General features: G+C 42.5%; 1 protein-coding gene across 1 annotated transcript in view; it reads left to right on the top strand.

Annotated features, from left to right (window-relative positions):
* The first annotated feature begins 14,878 nt into the window (after positions 1 to 14,878).
* The window catches only part of LOC109869926 (urotensin-2 receptor), an 81,270-nt gene continuing 73,944 nt past the window's right edge, over positions 14,879 to 22,204 (top strand). Inside the window, exon 1 of the mRNA XM_020460239.2 lies at positions 14,879 to 15,459. Within this exon, the coding sequence (XP_020315828.1) occupies positions 15,408 to 15,459 (52 nt within the window). The 5' untranslated portion in view covers positions 14,879 to 15,407. The remainder of the gene's footprint in view (positions 15,460 to 22,204) is intronic.

Consider the following 22,204-nt stretch of genomic DNA (forward strand, 5'->3'; position numbering starts at 1 on the left):
ATTCTACAGAAGGTCTTCCTGCATTGGAATGGGAATATACTATAAATCTGTAGACATTGTGTCACTTGACCGTGCGTGCTATATAAAGCAGGCAGACGGGCATCGAGGCATTCAGTTACTATTCAATTGAAGGTAAGAATGGGCAAAACGAGTGACCTAAGCGACTTTGAGTGTGGTATGATCGTTGTTGCCAGGGGCGACGGTTCCAGTATCTCAGAAACGGCCGGCCTCCTGGGCTTTTCACACACGGCAGTGTTTAGAGTTTACGAAGAATGGTGAAATAAACAAAAACCATCCAGGCAGTGTGGGCCTGTGAGTGAAAACAGCTTGTTGATGAGAGAAGTCGAAGGAGAATGGCAAGAATTGGGCAAGCTAACTGGCAGCCCACAAACAGGCAATTCATTGCGCAGTATAACAGTGGTGTTGGCAGAGTCAGGATTTGGCGTAAGCAGCATAAGTCCATGGCCCCATCCTGCCTGGTGTCAACGGTACAGGCTGGTGGCAGTGGTGTACTGGTATGGGGAATGTTTTCCTGGCACACGTTAGGTCTCTTGATACCACTTGGCAATGTTTGAACACCACAGTGTATCTGAACATTGTTGCTGACCAGGTGCATCCCTTCAAGGAGACAGTTCACCCTTCGTCACATGATTACTTCCAGCAGGATAATGTGTCATGTCACAAAGCCCATATTCTCTCAGAATGGTTCTAGGAACATGACAGCAAGTTCAGTTTACTTGAGTGGCCTGCGCAGTCCACGGACCTCAACCCAATAGAACGTTATTGGGATGAGATGGAACGGGCTGTTCGCAGCATGAATATACCGACATTATAATATGCAGCAACTGCGTGAGGTCATCCCGTCAGTACGTGCATCATGTTGTGGTTGTAATCATTAAGGACTGGGATGTTTTTCAGGATAAAAAAAAACTAACGAAATGGAGCTAAGCAAAATCCTAGAGGAAAACCTTATTCAGTCTGCTTTCCTCCAGACACTGGGCGATGAATTCATCTTTCAGCAGGACGAAAACCTAAAACACAAGGCCAAATCTAGACTGGAGTTGCTTACCAAGAAGACCAAATGTTCCTGAGTGTCCAAGTTAGAGTTTTGACTTAAATCTACGGCAATAACTGAAAATGGTTGTCCAGCAATGATCAACAACCAATTTTACAGAGCTTGAAACTAATAATGGGCAAATGTTGCTCTTAGAGACTTACCCAGAAATACTCAGCTGTAATTGCTGCCAAAGGTGCTTCTGCAAAGTATTGACTGTAAATATTTACGTAAATTAGATCATTCTGTATTCCATTTTCCATAAATGGGCATACATTTTGAAAAACATGTTTTCCCTTTGTTGTGTTGAGATGTGTGAGAAGAACAAAAATATTTGATCCATTTTAGAATTCAGGCTGTAACACAACAAAATATGGAATAAGTCAAGGGGTATGAATACTGTCTGAAGACACTAAAGTGGGTGGCGGAATCAATAGTACACACACACAGTGAGCTCTGAGCGTGTGTGTGTTTGCGTGTATTTATGGGTGTTTGTTTTGTGTATGTATGTTTGTGTGTAAGGGTTGGATATGTGGGTAGTCAGTGCAAATCCTTTCTAAGGTGCCTATAGTTGTTGTGATGAAGAGCTTCCTTTTTCCCTCTCACCTTTGCTGTGTTTACATGTTTGGGAATACGTTTTGCTGTGCCAACCTATTCACGAGTGCTCTCTGTTCAGTAATTGAAGTGTGCAATCTCACGCGTGCTACCAATAGTGCCTGTCCTAAATTCTTCTGAGTGCTATCCATATGCATGTCCTGAATTCTCACGAGTGCTCTCTATTAAGCTTGTACGCCAATGATATTCTCTAACCCAAATTGAGAGGCGACATTCCTGCGTGCCTCTCTTTCCACTCTTGATTGTGCACAGGTGAAGGAAATGAACGGGACCCCGCATCCCGACAGTGCAGACACACAGCTCTCTGATGGCTGCCCACTCCTAGGACGCACAGAGCTTTCCCTCTCGCCCTTGAGGTTATCATCTGCGGCTCAAAGTCACTTCTGTGCACTTTAAATAAGTCATGACTATGCAGGATATGAGCGAACATTGTGCTGAAGATATCGAAGTAAAAGGGAATTAATCCTGGGAAACTATGATACCTACCTGACTCGGATACTTACACTGCCTTTTTCTTCACGAGGATGGACCTGAACCCCCCCCCTTCATGGAGACTGGAACCTGTGGAGAGAAAGAGATTCAATGCGCTAAGGAGAAAAGGCCTGACTAAAAGTGGAGGAACTGGCACCACGGAAGGACTATACTACAGAGGCTACATGTGGATGAGTATTGACTGTTAATTAAGATACATGTCGATTGATGGATTTTAAGAAAGAGGTCTTTTTTTAAGAGTTGTTGGTATTTTTGAGGAGAGACTTTTAACAGACGTTGCAAAAACGACAATTTGTAAGAGACATTTCCTACTTTTTCAAATTAAGTATTGTTCATTGTGAAACTTGCCTGGTTGTTGTTCATCCATTCTGAAATTGCACTGTGGAACACAACAACCTGAGTTTTCCAAAATTTGACATAATCTTTCCGGTGCAAATAGTATTTAATGTGCAGGTCTGTGCAGGGAGAAAGCTATGTTTAGCTTTCAAGCAGTGTTATGGCCTGGTGGTAGAAGCCGTCTCAGAGCCTGTTGGCCCGAGACCTGATACTCCGATATCGCTTGCCAGACGGTAACAGAGTGAACAGTTCGTGGCTCGGGTGGCTGGAGTTCTAGACGACCTTTCGGGCCTTCTTCAGACATCGCCTGGTGTAGATGTCCTGGAGGGTAGGGAGCTTGCCCCCAGTGATGTATTGGGCTGTCCGTACCACCCTCTGTAGGGCCAACTTGCAGTTGCTGTATCAGGCAGTGATGCAGCTGGTTAAGATGCTGTGATTGTACAGCTCTAGAACTTCTTTAGGATCCGAGTGCCTATGCCAAATTTCTTCAGCTTCTTGCTTTTGCTGACGTTGAGGCAGAGGCTGTTTCCCTGGCAACACTGTACAAGGGCTCTATCTCGTCCCTGTAGGCTGCCGTTGTTGTCGATGATCAGGCCCACCACCATTGTGTCATCTGCAAGCCTAATGATGGTGTTGGAGTCATTCATGGCATCACAGGTGTACAGGGAGCCCCATGTTGAGTGCCAGCATGGCGGAGGTGTTTTTGCCTACCCTCACCACCTGAGGTCTACCTGTCAGGAAGTTCAGGATCCAGTTGCAGAGGGAGGTGCTCATACCCAGTGCCTTGAGCTTAATGTCAAGTTTGGAGTTGAGCTGTACTCGAAGAACAGAATTCTCACATAGGTGTTCCTCTTTTCCAGGTGGGAATGGATCTGTTGAGGCGGTATGCAAATTGGAGTGGGTCCAAGGTGACAGGTAAGGTGGAGCTGATGTGGTCCTTGACCACCTCTCAAAGCACTCCATGATTTCAGAATTGAGTGCTACAGGGCAATAGACATTTAGGCAGGTTACGTCAGTTTGCTTGGGTACAGGGACAATAGTGGACATCTTGAAGCATATGGGGACCACAGACTATGACAGGGAAAGGTCAAGTATGTTTGTTAAGACGCTGACCAGTTGGTCTATGCATGCATTGAGGATGCGGCCGGGGATGCGATCTGCGAGTATCCGCACACTTGAAGGTCCTACTCGGTGGCCCTCGAAGGAGGATTGGTGTTGATTGCCCCGAAACACCTTAATCTGACTATTTTAAGATAGTCTATGGAAGCCAGGTAAAAAAATAAAATAAAATAAGTGAAGGATAAACTAAATAATGATCTAGTTACACCAGAGCTTTAACCAAGTTTAACGTTAAGTTATGTCTCATCCACACACGCCGCACATCACACACGCACACGCACACGCACACACACACACACACACACACACACACACACACACACACACACACACACACACACACACACACACACACACACACACACACACACACACACACACACACACACACACACACACACACACACACACACACACACACACACACCAGTCCAAACCAGAGTCAGCTCTCTCCAGAGACAGCCCTAGTCAATCTACTCTCTTTGCTTCATTGGACCTGACAGGGTTTCAACTGTCTAACCAACTGGGAGATGTCCTGTCACTCTTACTCAATGTATACTCTCTCTCTCCTGGCTGCTCTTTCATTCCTGGCACTCTGTCTCTAGAATGTACAGGTTGTCTTTCCAGCCGAACTCTGACAGACATGCCATGCACGCGCGTGCACACACATAGATATTGGCAACGAGGGCACCTCTTATTCGGTGTTGACAACTCCCAAATGATTACATCAAACGGCTCTACGTGAGATAATGCTGACAACTAGACATTTTTCCACACACTTAGAAAACTGTCAGAGAACGGCTGAGAGATGCAAGGGTGTCATTAATATGGCAGTAATGGAAGCTGTGGGTTTTATGATACTTCAGGAAGGCGACAAAACTCCGCTACAGTGGTAAATGTGTTTAACCTCAAATCCTGCCACTGAGGAGGTTAAATTAACGGAACCTAGGAAACCAAAAGTATACAGTACACATAGCTTTTAGAGTGATAGGGAGGTGAAAGTGGGACGAAGTGAAGAGAGAGAAGAGGGAAGAGGGTGCAAAGAGAGAAAGAGACAGAGAGAAGGAGAGAGAGAGAGAAAGAAAGACACACAAGGATAAAGAGAGAGAGAGAGACGAGGGAGAGAGTTGTTGATGATGGATCAGAATGCCAACAGAAGCCAGTCAGAGGAACACTGGTCCCCCAAGGCAGCTTGTTATGATACAATGAGAGGATGCTCACTGCTAGGGAAGAGATCAGAGTTTATTTTGGACACCACAAACACACACACACACACCCCCACACACTGTGTACACAGAGACATTGTTTTGTAACAATTCTGAAAAGTGTTCCAGCCCTAATACTTGGCAGGCCCATTGTCATCAACTCAACCACACGGTAAGCAGAGAGAAAGGGAGTGAGCTAGACAGAGGAAGATAATTCAAACCACAACTGGGTAATTATTGTATTATTCTATTTAACCAGGAGAACAAATTCTTATTTAGAAAGATGGCCTACCGGGGAACAGTGGGTTAACTGCCTTTTTCAGGGGCAGAACGACATATTTTTACCTTGTCAGCTCTGGGATTCGATCCAGCAACCTTTCGGTTACTCACCCAGTGCTCTAACCTGCCGAACCCAAATATACAATAAATCATTACATTACAATACATCAGCACATTACAACATTACAGCACATTCCAAGAACACATATTGCCTCACATCCCTTCCAAGATACACAAACAGGAACACAACGTTAAATTGAATTAGGAGAGAGAGGAAGGGAGGGAATTATGAAATAGGGAGGGAGAGACATGGAGAGGAGTGAAAAACAAGGGACAGTAGGGAGAAAAAATGTGGGTTGACTCATACTGGGATAATTGAAATGTTGCAGAGGGAGCAAATATATTGTGATAGATTGTTGTGTGTGTTCGTTTCTTTGTGGATATGTTATTGTGTGTGGACTCTGAAAAAGAGGCCAACCAAACATTTAGTGAGATGTTTCCACATATCTATGTTGCCATATATTTATTTGGTTGTTTCTATGGTGTCAGTTATTGATGTGATAAACGCTATGATATATTTATCATATCAGCGTATCATGTGCAGTGCAATTTAGGTCAGTCTCTTCCCAAACATTGGTGGAATTAAACTGTTTTGTTGTCTAGCAACTTCATGCCCCACCAGACCAGATCACAAATCCTGTCTATATATCTATTCTCTTTTCTTTATGCTCAGTTCACCAGGCAGACATACAGGAGCATTATCTTCATTTGATCACTCTGCTGTTGCAGAGAATTTTCTTGCATGGCAGGAAATGCAAACTTGTAGTGTGTTTGAGGTTTCTAAAGTTCGTAATTTCCACTTTAAAATTCAGACTTGATTCGCCCTAAAGAAAAAAATAAACTCCTGCAACAATGTCAATTTATTATAATACACATAATAATTCAACTGTTTTGTTGCTGCGGGGTTGTTTTCCTGCTGTGACAAACTGTTCAAATTTAGATTCTAAATAATCAGGCAGCAGAATTGGGATACAGGGGACACAACACAGGATATGTGGGGGATATGAGGGATCTGTGTGTGTGTGTGTGTGTGTGTGTGTGTGTGTGTGTGTGTGTGTGTGTGTGTGTGTGTGTGTGTGTGTGTGTGTGTGTGTGTGTGTGTGTGTGTGTGTGTGTGTGTGTGTGTGTGTGTGCGCGCACACGTCTATATTAATGGGATGGAGACTGAGATGTTCCCAAACAGGATTAGTGATAATAAGGAACATACGACCAGGCATGATAGGAACATTGTTCATCTCCTAGGACGACCAGTGCACACACACACACACACACACACACACACACACACACACACACACACACACACACACACACACACACACACACACACACACACACACACACACACACACACACTGCTATGTCTAACTATACTTGTGAGGACCTTTTGGGGACCAACAATTGATTACCATTCAAAATCCTACTTTCCCTAACTCCAAACCTTAAACCTAACCCCTAACTCCAAACATTAAACCTAACCCCTAACTCCAAACCTTAAACCTAACCCCTAACCCCTAACTCCAAACCTTAAACCTAACCCCTAACCCCTAACTCCAAACCTTAAACCTAACCCCTAACTCCAAACCTTAAACCTAACCCCTAACTCCAAACCTTAAACCTAACCCCTAACTCCAAACCTTAAACCTAACCCCTAACTCCAAACCTTAAACCTAACCCCTAACTCCAAACCTTAAACCTAACCCTTTTTACAAGTGAGGACCGACAAAATCCTCACTTTTCTGTATTTGACTTGGTTTCTGTGAGCACTTCTGGTACTCACAAGTGTAGTAAAAATGTGTACACACACACACACTCCTTTCCCCAAGATAAAGTTACATAGGTGCTCAAATCCCACTGTGTGAAAGTTTGAGTGTAAACGACATTCTGACCTTATGCCAAATAGTATCAGCATTCTTGAATTTTGGCTGTTGCTCTTCTGAGTCCACGTGGGAACATAAGGTACTGAGTCAGAACATAAAAATAGAAACACACACAAACAGACTGTGTGAGGAAGCAGGTGATACGGAAACAGGGTGGGGCCGGTACTTCCAGGAGTCAACACCAAATGTAATCCCTTGGCACTGTTGCTCTTGTGACAGAACAGAAACCTCTGCAGCAGAGAGTCTGGATGACACTTTGACAACGCAACACTATACAGACCATACCAGAAACTATATTACTCATAATATCTATCAGCAGAATGTATCATTCGGTTTGAATCATACTGACTATCTGAAACAGGTCAGCTTTTCTTAGCAGCATCTTATTGATGCTAGAGAGGTAAAGTACACTCTGTCACTTTCACTCTCCTGTCATCACTATAACACATCTGGGCTAGGAATTCATAGTATACATGAGAATATGCTGTTGTAGTGTTACCTGGAAGACAGAGAAATAGAGGGAAGGGATGGAGGGAGGGAGGGAGGAAGGAAGGAAGGGAGAGAAGGACTCACACGTAGAGTACATCAAAGTGTGTGCATGAGATGAAAAATGTTGTCCCAGTCAACTCTAAACACACATCGTAGAGAAAGGGCAACACTTCCCCAAGCTGAGCAAACTACATGATGGCAGTGACCTGTGCGCTATGGAGGGAGAAATAGCATCCTAGTAGGAGTGTGCTGTAGCCGGTGCTAGAGGGCAGTATGGGGTTAGGTTGTGAGTGGTGGCTTATCTGAGCTGTATCGGGAGAAACTGTAGCGGAGAGTAACTATGTGTGTCTGTAAATCACTTAAACAAACACACCATGCACACACACAAACACACTAGTGATGCGCGGGTTGACTCATAACCTGCGGTTATATCCGCGAGGCGGGTGGGTTTAGGGTCATGAAATATTGTGTGAATGAAGGGCAGGTGAATGGCGGGTGGGTTGAATAAAGAGAAAACAATGAATTAAACAATCCATAAATGTGTAATTATTGTGCAATTCATATCTACAGGCTATGTTGAGGTTTTTCTTTCATTTTTGTTGTATCTGGCATTAGTGCGTAAGCATATGCTTTATGTGCCAAGTATACTCCAATCGCCAAATGTTACCGTCGATCCACTGAGGCCAAAAGGACACTGTTTTAATTTAATAAGGGAAATGTGAAATGGAGAGTTGAAAATAAAGGGAGGTCCTGAACAGCAATGTTTGGGAAAGACTTGGTTAAAAGAGGATGAGAACAGTGTGATGATTATGTGTGATGATTGTGAAGTGCTATACAAATTGGACTGTCACAAGACCGAGACGTAAAATATGGCACGTCAAGGGAACTAGCTGTAGGCACAGATGGGTTAAATGGAATAGTAACTGAAATCTGGACACTGACTGTAGGTCTATAACCTCTCACATGTAGCCTAATATAATATTACCTTCTGCAGAATTAAGCATTTATTGCAGTAAAATTATACACCAAATGTACATTTTGACTTGGGAACAGGAGTTGAGAAATAGGCTATGATTTCTTTCTTTCAGCATCTTGAGCAGGCGGTGTAGTGCTGCCGGTGCGACGCTCTGTCACTTCAAAGAATGAGGTTAGTTTAATAAAGTTTAGATTGAAGTTGAATGAATATGTCTCGCAAGATCACTTAATGATTCATTAGTATTTTACATAACAAAACGAATAGCTTAGATCATGTTAGGTTACTGTGAGACCTAAAAACACCACGTAATTTCTTATGACAATTTAGGAGGATTGTGTTGAATTGTAAGTCAATGTTTTATCATGTGGCCAAACCCACCATGCTAAATATGCTTTGATTGAAACAAAATACAGGTGGCTTCTTAACTCTATCTGCTCTAAATGGAACGGTATTAGGGCTGCTTACATCATTCAAGAAGATCAAAATGCAACATTCCCATGAAAGTGATGGGGATCACATGGTTGTCATGCAGATGCAGCATGGACGTTTTGCAGGTGAAACGTGAAGAACTATCATTCACGATTGACAGTGATGGCGGTCTAATTTAATAATAATGTAGGCCTAATTTGGTGTTTTAGTGTTTTAAAAATATACGTGTTTTCTTTGTGCCACTAGCCACTAGGCATAGACAATTGTTCAATTTGGATTGTATGGCATTGTATGTACTGTAGGTCTATATCCCAAAATTATATAATACAATATTTAGAAATTATTACTTAATAAAAAATATTTTTTAAACGTGGTTGCGGTAGCTACAGATTGCAACACCAGATAGTATGATTTAACGAAAAATGTTTGGTATCATTATACTGGTAGTTACAAAACATCGGCGGAGATTTTTCAACTAACCTGGTACTGGACATACTATCTTCGTCCACGAAACAGGAGTCGCAAAACATATCCAATTGCAGGTTCCATTTGAATTTAGAATATGTTTCTGCTCCACGGAGTAATCCAACAATGTGTACACCGCCACCGTGTCTGTTTCAAATCTTTTCTCGTTGATTGAGATAAGTGGGTCCACTCCAAAGTGCCGCATGATGGCAGACACCTGTCTCGATCAATGAGAGAAGACTGGAAATAGACAAGATGGCGGCAACACAATGTTGGATTACGTCCTGGAGCAAAACATTTTTCTTATTTTAATAATGGAGCGTTTTCTAAATTCAGACGGACCCCCTGGACATTTTATGAGACTCCTGTTTCCACGACTCGACGATAAAGTATCGCCAATAACAGGTTGAAAGATCTCTGGTGACGTTTTGTAGACATGTTGGTTAAATCACATTATCTGTGTATCTGTACCAGACCCAGGGTCCTTGTCAGTCTTGAATGAGCGTGGTGTGTGTGTGTGAGCATCTCCAGGGTTATCTGGGACAATCCGTAGTCAGGAGAGAGAGAGTTAAATGGCTTGCAAATATTTTTCGGCTTAAACACACTTTCCCCTTCTCTCTCCCCCTTTCCCTCTCTCTCTCATTACATATCTCTCGTTCTCTCTCTCTTGCTCCCCTCAGGCTTTCCAGGCAACACACACACACACGCACAGAGACCCCACATTCTCACACACATAGCGGCTTAGATTACACCACCGTTTACATATAGTGTAGTTCTAACTGTCTGTCGTCATAACCACAACCCCTGGCCTATGTCCTAGTGGAACCCACAAAGCCTGTCAGTTAGATGTGCAGTTAGAAGTGCCAAGCCAGGCTTACCCTGCCATGTAACAGTCTCTGTCTGCTGTGCCCCTCTGCTGCTCTGTCCTCTCCCCCTATAAAGTCATCACATCCTCCAGACCTCTCTCTCGCCTCACAGTGGGGCTTAACACGGCATAGTACAGGACAGAGAATAGCAGCATCGGCTGGAGAGCAATGTGCTACCAGTCTGCCACGGGCCAAAAACTCCCTGGCGCTCAGATGCAGATACAGGCACTTGCATGCTTAGACATACTCTGTCTATATCTTCTCTTTCTTTCTCTCTTTCTCCTTCTCCGCCCCTCTCCCCTATCTCCGCCTCTGTCTCTCTCTTTCTCTCTCTCTCTCTCTCTTTCTATTTTTCTCTCTTTTTATTTTTCTCTCTCTCGCTCTCTCGCTCACTCACTCTCTCTCACCATCTCAGTTCCTAGGCAGAGGTAATGAATGACAGTCTGATGGGGTCCAGATGTGCCTTTCAAAGCCACAGGAGAACAAAACAATTTGCTGCATTTGACTCCAATCTCCCTCCAGCACACATACACACACACGTCGGAATCTTTCACGCACCCTGCTGATTATATGACAGCAAAACAAATGGACTGCCAGGGGATCAGGGCTATTCTTGCAAGTAATCACACACTCACATGCGTATGTTCTCAGGTTCTTTACATGTGATTAGCCTCTTGGGAAATGGAAACCAAGCTATCTAGCTAACTATCAAAGTAGTCCAGTGAGTGTTTAATTCATTAATTAAACTTCCTAATAAACTAAAAAAATGGTGTTAGCTAATTGATGCCTGGTTAGCAATTTCATGCTTTATGGGAGAGAATGAAACACATTTTGTTGCTGTAACAGTTAGTCTGTCAACACCACTGACTAGCTGGCTAGCTAGTGGCTAGCACTTAGCTACTTCGCTAGCACTTAGCTAGCTAGCTAACTTTAGCTATCATATTTTGCATATTTAGCTAATGATTTGCCTAAACACTTATATTTTTAGGTCGATATGTTGCTATCTTTTAGCTAATACCAATACTATGGATGTCAATATCCTAGTGTCCCTGTTCAGTAGGATGTTAGCTAGCAGAAGAGCCAAGATAACAACAATATGAGATGACTTGGTGTTGGAAGAAGCTGCATTCAGAATGCATCAACACCCTGGAAAAATGTTTGTGGTGCACTCATTCATAACACTTGTTTCAGTGATAAATGAGTGTATTGTCTTCAAGCTTGATAATGTTCATGCTTTATTCTCGTACATTTAGCCTATACATTCTTTCTTTGTAACAATTAGATATGTCATTGCTACTAGTAGCTAGCTCATCTTGATCTTCCTTCTCTCTTTTTAGAATCAATCAGTTACAAGGCAAAAAGACAGATTGAGGATTTCAATCAAACTGAGGACAGATAAATGTGTCTGCACACACGGCTTCTTGCATGCATGTCTTTGAGATGTAAGTTAACAATAATTAACAATAATTTGTTTTGGAAAAATAATATGAATTACCATATTAGGTATAACTCAATTTGATTTAGCTTTTCTTCCACCCAAGCCTTATACAACAGAGTCATGAAGAGGAGACAACTAGTAGAAAACTGTCTCTTTTAACGAGGAAGTCTCCAGTCCAAATTGAAATGAGTAATTAGTTGATTTGTTTGAATCAATTGTGTTGAGGCTTGGCTGGAGAAAAATCGGGTTTACTGTAGCTCTCTAAGAATAGTTGGCAACACATTTAAAGGTAGATTTAATAGGCCTAGTCCCCGTTTATGTTGCTACATTATTTCCTTGCTGAAAAATACATAGAATGGTAGTTTCAGTAAGAAGCATATCAACATCAAGGCAACATTGTAATGGCTGACCCCATTTTTCCAAAGCCAGACCTGCCCATTAGCCGCTGAGTCTACTTTTTTAAAATGCCAAAATATAAAATAATTTTCAGTAATTGTTTTCAGTATCCTAATGTTTTTGTTTTGTGTTTTCTGATTGTTTCAGTGCATGCATTCAACAAGCTTGGGACAAAGGACTTTCACTGGGCCGCCATCTCCAAAGTTCACTCAAACACGCAACAGTTCTGAACTGGGCTTGATTTTGTTTCTGTTGTTTTAGTGATTTCAATTTTGTTCATTCTCTTCTCAACACCCATTGGTTGAAAGCTCATTGTAATGTAGTCCCCCCCTTTAAACATCCTAAGGTCCACATCCCCATAGTGTTCACATTTCTCTCTTGTAAATGTTGTAGCTACATTAAATGAACAGTTTATTTGGGAAATGTTCAGTCTTTAAATAAAGTTAAATAAAGGTTCAATAAAAAAACGTCTTTGCTCTTTTCTTCATTAGCTGGTGATTTGAAATTGTACTGGATATATTTTTTATCTGTTAAGATATTGAATACTGTTGATATTTAGTATTGTTGAGTTGAGTTTTATCTGTGAGAAGCAAGTTCATTTAAATTTATATGTGATTTGGTTTATGGAGATACAACATTGTGTTAATGCCCAAAGTAACCAAAAACCTAATCTAATTAGCATATTTATAATGAGTTTGCAGCAAATTTGCACCAAACAGTAGAATGTTTGCCACAAGTTTCCCAGAATTTTTGCCAGAGGTTCACAAGTCGCTGCTAAATTGCCACAATGGTTTACCACAAAACAATTTGCATGTGAAAATGACATTATAGCACATTTGCAGCAAATTGACCAAAGATTTGCCAAAAGCCTGTTTTTTTCAGTAGGGGGAAAAACCCACATATTCTAGAGGTTGTGAGTTAAGGATCTCTTACATACAGAGATAGATCAAAATAAATACACATTCACACAAAAGTAAAAATTGACTCTGCTTGTCAGTCCTCCTGTGCTACGTGACTAACATCTAAAACATATTATTAGCCTTCTGCATTCCACACCCATGCCTCATTCCTTCCTCTGATGCTTCTCTGCATAGCATACCATCTTATGATCTCTTTTTCCAGCCCTTTTCAACCTGTTTACCGTACATTCAGGGGTAATATGGTAAAATGTGTAATTATTTTTTTAAAGTGTGTTTGATACAATATCCTTGAATTGTAGTCCCACAGCAGTCGATTATGGGCAGTCCAGGCTAATGCAGAAAATGAGTCTGATCTCGGAGGGTGGGTTGTCATGGGTGTGTGTATGGACCGGGGTCAGGAATGGGATGTTAGTTCTCTCTAATCAACACAAATTGTCTCCTGTGATTTCAGGAGGACCTTGGATGGACCTCTGTATGTGGGAGAGATATGAGTCTTGTCCCCTCTGTCTCTGGTTAGAGAGAGTTTATTGATTAAAACTGTGCAGGGCCAAGTACTGAATCGCTCTTTCTCGAAATCACACACACACAAAACATCTCCGGTTATATCTGATGTTTACAAGAAAAAGTTTAAAGAAGCATAGTCATGTATACATAGTACCATAAAATATACTGTACACACAAACACCTTGGAAGATTACAGAATTAGAATGATAATTTGACTTAGTGAGGTGCTGCCAGCAAAAGACAATATACAAACAAAATACAAGTCCACATATACATCATACAGAATAAAATACAAAATCAGAACAGGTAACATAAAACTAACTGATTACAGGGGGAATAGGAGGAAATGTTCAGGTGGTGGTCGGCTTTGGTAATGATGGACATAAACTGTCTTCTAGATGGGAGTCTTTGAAAGATGGGGTGTCTGGGGTGGGCAGGGTCGGTGAAAATCTTTCCTGCACGCTTCCTTGTCCTGGAAGGCAGGTGACAGCCGATAACCTTCTCTGCAGACCGGACAATGAGCTGCAGTTTGCCCTTGTGGCGGGCAGACCCAAACCAGACGGTGATAGAAGAGGTGAGGATGGACTCAATGATGGCCGTATAGAACCGAATCAGAATTGTCAGAGAGAGATTGAGTTTCATCAGCTAGCGCAGATAGTACGTCCTACGTCGAGCCTTCTTTGTCACCCCAGTGATGTTGTCCTCCCATTTGTGGTTATGTGAGCTGATCGTTCCCAGGTATTTGAATGACTTGGCCTTGCTGACGCCTGAAGCATCAATATCGAGGGGGAGAGACGGTGGGGGACATTTTCTGAAGTCAACCACCAACTGCACAGTTTTGACTGTGTTGAGTTCCAGGTTGTTGCTACTGCACCAGGCCACCAGGCAGTCAATCTCTCCATGTTACTTGGACTTGTCACCGTCTGAGTTGATACCGACCAGGGTATTGTCATCAGCAAAGTTGAGTAGTTTGACAGATGTGTCATTGGAGGTGCAGTCATTGGTGTAGAGGAAGGGGGAGAGCACGCAACCCTGCGGCACCCCTGTGCTGAGAGATAGGGAGTCTGAAAGATGTTTTCCCAGCTTAACACACACACACACACACTACTGTTGCACAAAAAAAGCAGGTTAAAGGGTAGAGGAGAGTGAGCAGGACATATTTCCTGCATATTTCCGTATAATCCATGCAACTTCCTTTATCTTTCTCCCCCTCCCTCTCTCTCAATCCATTTCTCTCTCTCTCCCCATTCTGTCCCTCTTTCAGTCGTCTCCCCTCCCACTTCTCGCGAGAGTGCTTCTCTATGAGTCTCTCTCTCCCTCCCTCTTCTCCCTCCCTCCCTCCTCTCTCCCCTCTTTCTCTCAGTCTGTCAGGCACACCGTGTCTCAGTGAAGGAGATTCACCGTAACCAGCTGTGGCTTGTTGTGATTCTCACCTCCGTCACTCTCTGCTCCCCGTAAGGAAACGTTCATTTTTCTCCTCATCATTTCATTGATGTTTTTTTTCTCTTCCTCTAAATTCAATTTCTCCGGTGGCATTTTAAAGCTGTCAACCAGACCTGTGGAAGGTACTCTCAAGAGGCACCGAGAAACAGAGAGCGTAGGATAAGTTTTACTCCAGCTCAAAAGACACCTTTCTTTTTTTTCAGATCTCGTTCACCTTTTGATTGACAGACTTTTTACTATGGTAAACTAAAGACAGTGGTATTATAGCACATTATTTTTTATTTTTTATTTTTATTTTTATCTCAATTCAAATGCAAAGAATCACCAGATTTCCTGAAGATTCTGTGTGGACTTTAATGGCTCTAGACATACCTGCAGTATGTGTGAAATTTGGGGAACCAGAGTGAGCTAGGTGATGGTTCAACGGGCAAACGGAGCTAGATGCTACATTTTTCTGTTCAGGCTGCCAGTCTGTTTGCGGCTTACAATCAAGGTAAGGCACGCAAGCACGCACACACCACACACACCTGGCACTCCAACAGGCTGCCGGGCTCTGTCAGAGCAGATAAAGAGTAGTTAATTAAATAGGCATCAGAGTGTAACTCCCAGACGTTAAGTCTGTCCTTTAACGTCACGTCTGCTAGTGATGTGTCTGGCTGGTGTCGCACTGGGAGACTTAGAGCGGATTACATTTGTATTGATTTATGTCAGAGTTTTGAGAGAGCGAGAGACACAGAGAGAGACAAAGAGAGAGAGAGAGAGAATCTGACTGAGGTAAAGTACAATTATAATTACATCCAGTCTGGAAAACAGTCTGCTGTTTTGTTTTTATAGTCAATTAATATTTGATCTGCTAGCTAATTAGAATACATTTTGTGGAAAATGTTTGCGTCGTCCTCTGGGGAGGTCATCAGAGATGGAGTATGTGGCCTGATTTGACTATCAGAAGTTATCAGATGATATGTAAATGACCTCAGTTTGAACAGCTGGATTTAGGATCCTAAGGGAACAACAACCTTTCCCTGAGGATCCTGACATTGATAGTGGATTTAAAGGGCTATAAGAGCATGGATCTAAAAAACCAAACTCTTCCATCTGACTTCCTGAGTCTGAAGGGAGACTGCAGATTAGAAAAAAAAAGCAGGTACATGTATTTCTTTTATTTTAATAATTGTGTAGGGTTTGTTCACATATTACATGTTATTAATATTATTTACCACGTATAAACCATTTATTATATTGATTTGTAGACATATAGACATCAAGGCCGACGGGTTTTATACTGTAAGTTAATAGAATTGTTCACAAAACATAACAGTTATATTTATAAGCAATTTATAACCAGACCAATATGATCTATGATGATCTCCCCCTAACTACGCATGTCTTATTTGATTCCTATATGCTATTATCCTGATCCTAAACTCGTAGAAAAAAAACGTAAAAGGGATCTTCGTCTGGTTCCAGGTAGAACCCTTTTGGGTTCGAATAACAACCCTTTCCACAGAGTGTTCTACCTGGAACCAAAAAGGATTTTCCAATGTGGAAAGCCGAAGAACCCTTTTGGAACCCTTTTTTCTAAAAGTGCACTCAGTATTGAACCACAGTACTGCCAAAGGGCAGCTAAGGTCACAGACATTTGTATTCCAGTCAGTCAATGCAGTTAAGTATATCGACCCACCATACCATATTTATTGGAACATGATTGCATTTCCCAATTCCTGAATAGAATTTCAGTGGATTTGACCTTAAGTCCGTAGAAAGAAGTTTCATGCTCCCTAAGATACGCTTCTTTTGAAAAACTTTTACTTTGTTTCTCTTTCCTGGGGATTTGCTGTCCGGTTCATTCCTGTTATACCCAGAAGTATCTAATTATACTCACATTTCCAGATCTTGATTAGCGATACCAGCAGAAGGTCTAATTCAAGATGAGACTTCACTGTTAATCAAATTGGTTGCATCTAGCAACACTTTCACCACTACTACTCCATATGTTCTCTCTCTCTCTCTCTCCCTTTCTATCTCTGTCATTCTCTCTCGCTCTAATCTTTCTCTTTATCTCTTCCTCTCTTCTCAAGCTCTCCATTTTGTTCCCTGTCTTCCACTCCTCTTTCCAGCGATGGCCACTGCATCCATGGAACCAATGGTGATCTTGGTGGAGTGATCATTAAAGAAAATATCTATTTATTTACAGTGCCTTCAGAAATGATTCACACCCCCCTTTTTCCACATTTTGTTGTGTTACAGCCTAAATTTTAAATGGATTAAATTGAGATTGTGTCACTGGCCTACACACAATACCCCATAATGGCATTGTAGAAATGTTGTTTTTCTAAGTTTTTACAAATGAATTAAAAATGAAAAGCTGATATGTCTTGAGGCAATACGTATTCAACCCCTTTATGGCAAGCCTAAATACGTTCAGGGGTAAAAATGCACCTAGGTTGCATGGAAATAGTGTTTAACATGATTTTGGATGACTACCTCCTCTCTGTACCCCACACATACAATTATCTGTAAGGTCCCTCAGTCGCGCAGTGAATTTCAAACACAGAGTCAACCACAAAGACCAGGTAGGTTTTCCAACGCCTCGCAAAGAAGGGCAACTATTAGTAGATACTGTATTACACTTTGGATGGTGTATCAATACATCCAGCCACTACAAAGATACAGGCGTCCTTCTTAATTCAGTTGCCAGACAGGAAGGAAACCGCTCAGGGATTTCACCATGAGGCCAATGGGGACTTTAAAACAGTTACAGAGTTTAATGGCTGAGATGGGAGAAAACTGAGGATGGATCAAAACCATTGTAGTTACTCCAACAACATTGTAGTTCCTCCAAAATACTAACCTACATGACAGAGTGAACTGAAGGAAGCCTGTACAGAATAAAATATATTCCAAAACATGCATCCTGTTTGAATTAAGGCACTAAAGTAAAATTGCAAAACATTTGGAAAAGAAATGTACTTTGTCTTGAATACGATGTTGTTATGTTTAGGGAAAATCCAACACAACACATCACTGAGTACCACTCTTCATATTTTCAAGCATGGTGGTAGCTGCATCATATTATTTGTATGCTTGTCATCGGCAAGAACTAGTGAGTATTGTAGGATAAAAGGAAATTAAATAAAGCTAAGAACAGGCAAAATCCTAGAGGAAAACCATATTCAGTCTGCTGTCCAACACACTGGGAGACAAATTCACCTTACAACGGGACAACAACCTAAAACACAAGGCCAAATATATTTGTATTTATTTATTTATTTCACCTTTATTTAATCAGGTAGGCCAGTTGAGAACAAGTTCTCATTTGCAACTGCGACCTGGCCAAGATAAAGCAAAGCAGTTCGACACATACAACAACACAGAGTTACACATGGAGTAAACAAACATACCGTCAATAATACAGTAGAACAATCTATAAACAGCATTTGCAAATGAGGTAGGGTAAGAGGGGTAAGGCAATAAATAGGCCATGGTGGCGAAGTAATTACAATATAGTAATTAAACACTGGAATGGTAGGGTGTGCAGAAGATGAATGTGCAAGTAGAGATACTGGGGTGCAAAGGAGCAAGATAAATAAATAAATACAGTATGGGGATGAGGTAGATTGGATAGGCTATTTACAAATGAGCTATGTACAGGTGCAGTGATCTGTGAGCTGCTCTGACAGCTGGTGCTTAAAGCTAGTGAGGCAGGTAAGACTCTCCAGCTCCAGAGATTTTTGCAGTTCATTCCAGTCATTGGGGTGGCAGGGTAGCCTAGTGGTTAGAGCATTGGACTAGTAACTGGAAGGTTGCAAGTTCAAACCCCCGAACTAACAAGAATTTGTTCTTAACTGACTTGCCTAATTAAATAAAGGTTAAAAAAAATAAAACAATTGGCAGCAGAGAACTGGAAGGAGAGGTGGCCAAAGGAAGAATTGGCTTTGGGGGTGAGCAGTGAGATATACCTAGTGGAGCACGTGCTATAGGTGAGTGCTGCTATGGTGACCAGTGAGCTGAGATGAGGTGAGGCTTTACCTAGCAGAGACTTATAGATGACCAGGAGCCAGTGGGTTTGGTGATGAGTATGAAGCGAGGGCCAGCCAACGAGAGCATACAGGTCGCAGTGGTGGGTAGTGTATGGGGCTTTGGTGACAAAACGGATGGCACTGTGATAGACTGCATCCAATTTGTTGAGTAGAGTGTTGGATGCTATTTTGTAAATGACATCACCGAAGTCGAGGATCGGTAGGATGGTCAGTTTTACGAGGGTATGTTTGGCAGCATGAGTGAAGGATGCTTTGTTGTGAAATAGGAAGACGATTCTAGATTTAATTTTGGATTGGAGATGTTTGATGTGAGTCTGGTTTACTATCTAACCAGACACCTAGGTATTTGTAGCTGTCCACATATTCTAAGTCAGAACAATCTGCTGGACAGGTGGGCATTTAGTTTTACTTGCATTTAAGAGCAGTTGGAGGCCATGGAAGGAGAGTTGTATGGCATTGACGCTCATCTGGAGGTTAGTTAACACAGTGTCCAAAGAAGGGCCAGAGGTATACAGAATGGTGTCATCTGCGTAGAGGTGGATCAGAGAATCACCAGCAGCGAGAGCGACATCATTGATGTATATAGAGAAGAGAGTCGGCCCGAGAATTGAACCCTGTGGCACCCCCTTAGAGACTTCCAGAGGTCTGGACAACACACCCTCCGATTTGACATACTGAACTCTATCGGAGAAGTATTTGGTCAACCAAGCGAGGCAATCACTTGAGAAACCAAGGCTGTTGAGTCTGCCAATAAGAATGTTGTGATTGACAGAGTCGCAAAGCCTTAGCCAGGTCGATGAATACGGCTGCACAGTAATGTCTCTTATCGATGGCAGTTATGATATCGTTTAGGACCTTGAGCGTGGCTAAGGTGCACCCATGACCAGCTCTGAAACCAGATTCCATAGCGGAGAAGGTACAGTGAGATTCGAAATGGTTGGTAATCTGTTTGTTAACTTGGCTTTCAAAGACCTTAGAAAGGCAGGGTAGAATAGATATAGATCTGTAGCAGTTTGGGTCTAGAGTGTTTCCCCCTTTGAAGAGGTGGATGACCGCGGCAGCTTTCCAATCTATGGGAATCTCAGAAGACACAAAAGAGAGGTTGAACAGGAATAGTAATAGGGGTTGCAACAATTTCGGCAGATAATTTTAGAAAGAGAGGGTCCAGATTGTCTAGCCCTGATGATTTGTAGGGGTCTAGATTTGGCTGTTCTTTCAAAACATCAGCTATCTGGATTTGGGTGGGGGAGGTTTGGGCAAGTGGCTATGCGGAGCGCAGAGCTGTTGACCGGGGTAGGGGTAGCCAGGTGGAGAGGATGGACAGCCATAGAAAAATGCTTACTGAAATTCTCAATTTTTGTGGATTTATCGGTAGTGACAGTGTTTCCTAGCCTGAGTGCAGTGGGCAGCTGGGAGGAGGTGCTCTTATTCTCCATGGACTTTACAGTGTCCCAGAACTTTTTTGAGTTTGTACTACAGGATGCAAATTTTTGTTTGAAAATCTAGCCTTAGCTTTCCTAACTGCCTGTGTATATTGGTTCCTAACTTCCCTGAAAAGTTGCAAATCCCTGGGGGCTATTCGATGCTAATGCAGAACGCCACAGGATGTTTTTGTGCTGGTCAAGGGCAGACAGGTCTAGAGTGAACCAAGGCCTATATCTATTCCTCGTTCTAATTTTTTTGTGAATGGGGCATGCTTATTTAAGATGGTGAGGAATGCACAGAATAACCAGGCATTCTCTACTGATGGGATGAGGTCAATGTCATTCCAGGATACCCCGGCCAGGTCGATTAGAAAGGTCTGTTCGCTGAAGTGTTTTAGGGAGTGTTTTTATAGTGATGAGGGGTGGTCGTTTGACTGCAGACCCATTACGGAAGCAGGCAATGAGGCAGTGATCGCTGAGATCTTGGTTGAAAACAGCAGAGGTGTATTTGAAGAGTTAGTTAGGATGATATCTATGAGGGTGCCCATGTTTACGGATTTGGGGTTGTACCTGGTAGGTTCATTGATAATCTGTGTGAGTTTGAGAGCATCAAGCTTAGAATGTAGGATGGCCGGGGTGTTAAGCATGTCCCAGTTTAGGTCACCTAGCAGCACGAGCTCAGAAGATAGATGGGGAGCAATCAATTCACATATGGTCTCCAGAGCACAACTGGGGGCAGAGGGTAGTCTATAGCAAGCGGCAATGGTGAGAGACTTGTTTCTGGAAAGGTGAATTTTTAGAAGTAGAAGGTCAAATTGTTTTGGTACAGACCTTTATAGTAAGACAGAACTCTGCAGGCTATATCTGCAGTAGATTGCAACGCCGCCCCCTTTGGCAGTTCTATCTTGGCGGAAAATGTTATAGTTAGGGATGGAAATTTCAGGGTTTTTGGTGGTTTTCCTAAGCCAGGATTCAGACACGGCTAAGACATCCGGGTTGGCAGAATGTGCTAAAGCAGTGAATAAAGCAAACTTAGGGAGTAAGCTTCTTATGTTAACATGCATGAAACCATGGCTTTTACGGTTACAGAAGTCAACAAATGAGAGCACCTGGGGAGTAGGAGTGAAGCTAGGCACTGCAGGTCCTGGATTAACCTCTACATCACCAGAGGAACAGAGGAGAAGGAGGATAAGGGTACGGCTAAAGGCTTTAAGAACTGGCCGTCTAGAACGTTCGGAACAAAGAGTAAAAGGAGCAGGTTTCTGGGCACGATAGCATAGATTCAAGGCATAATGTACAGACAAAAGTATGGTAGGAAGAGAGTACATTGGAGGTAAACCTAGGCATTGAGTAATTATGAGAGAGATATAGTCTCTAGAGATATTTAAACCAGGTGATGTTATCGCATGTGTGGGAGGTGGAACAACATGGTTGGTTAAGGCATTTTGAACAGGGCTAGAGGCTCTACAGTGAAATAAGTCAGTAATCCCTAACCAGGACAGTAACGGACAAGGCATATTGATATTAGGGAGAGGCATGCGCAGCCAAGTGAATCTTATGGGTCCAGTGAGTGGTTGGGTTGGCTGGGGACATGGCGATTCAGACAGCAGGCAGGGGCTAGCAAGCTAGCAGTTAGCAGGCCGGGCCTAGCAAGTTAGCAGAAGGGCCTTAGAGGGACGTCGCGATGGGGTAAAGTCTGTTCTTGTCTCCTCGTGAGGTGACGTCGATAGACCAGTTGTGGAATTAGTCGGGTTCCAAGTAGCAGAGGTCCAAG

Source organism: Oncorhynchus kisutch, linkage group LG25 (genome assembly GCF_002021735.2).
Source record: "Oncorhynchus kisutch isolate 150728-3 linkage group LG25, Okis_V2, whole genome shotgun sequence".
Taxonomy (NCBI): Eukaryota; Metazoa; Chordata; class Actinopteri; order Salmoniformes; family Salmonidae; genus Oncorhynchus; species Oncorhynchus kisutch.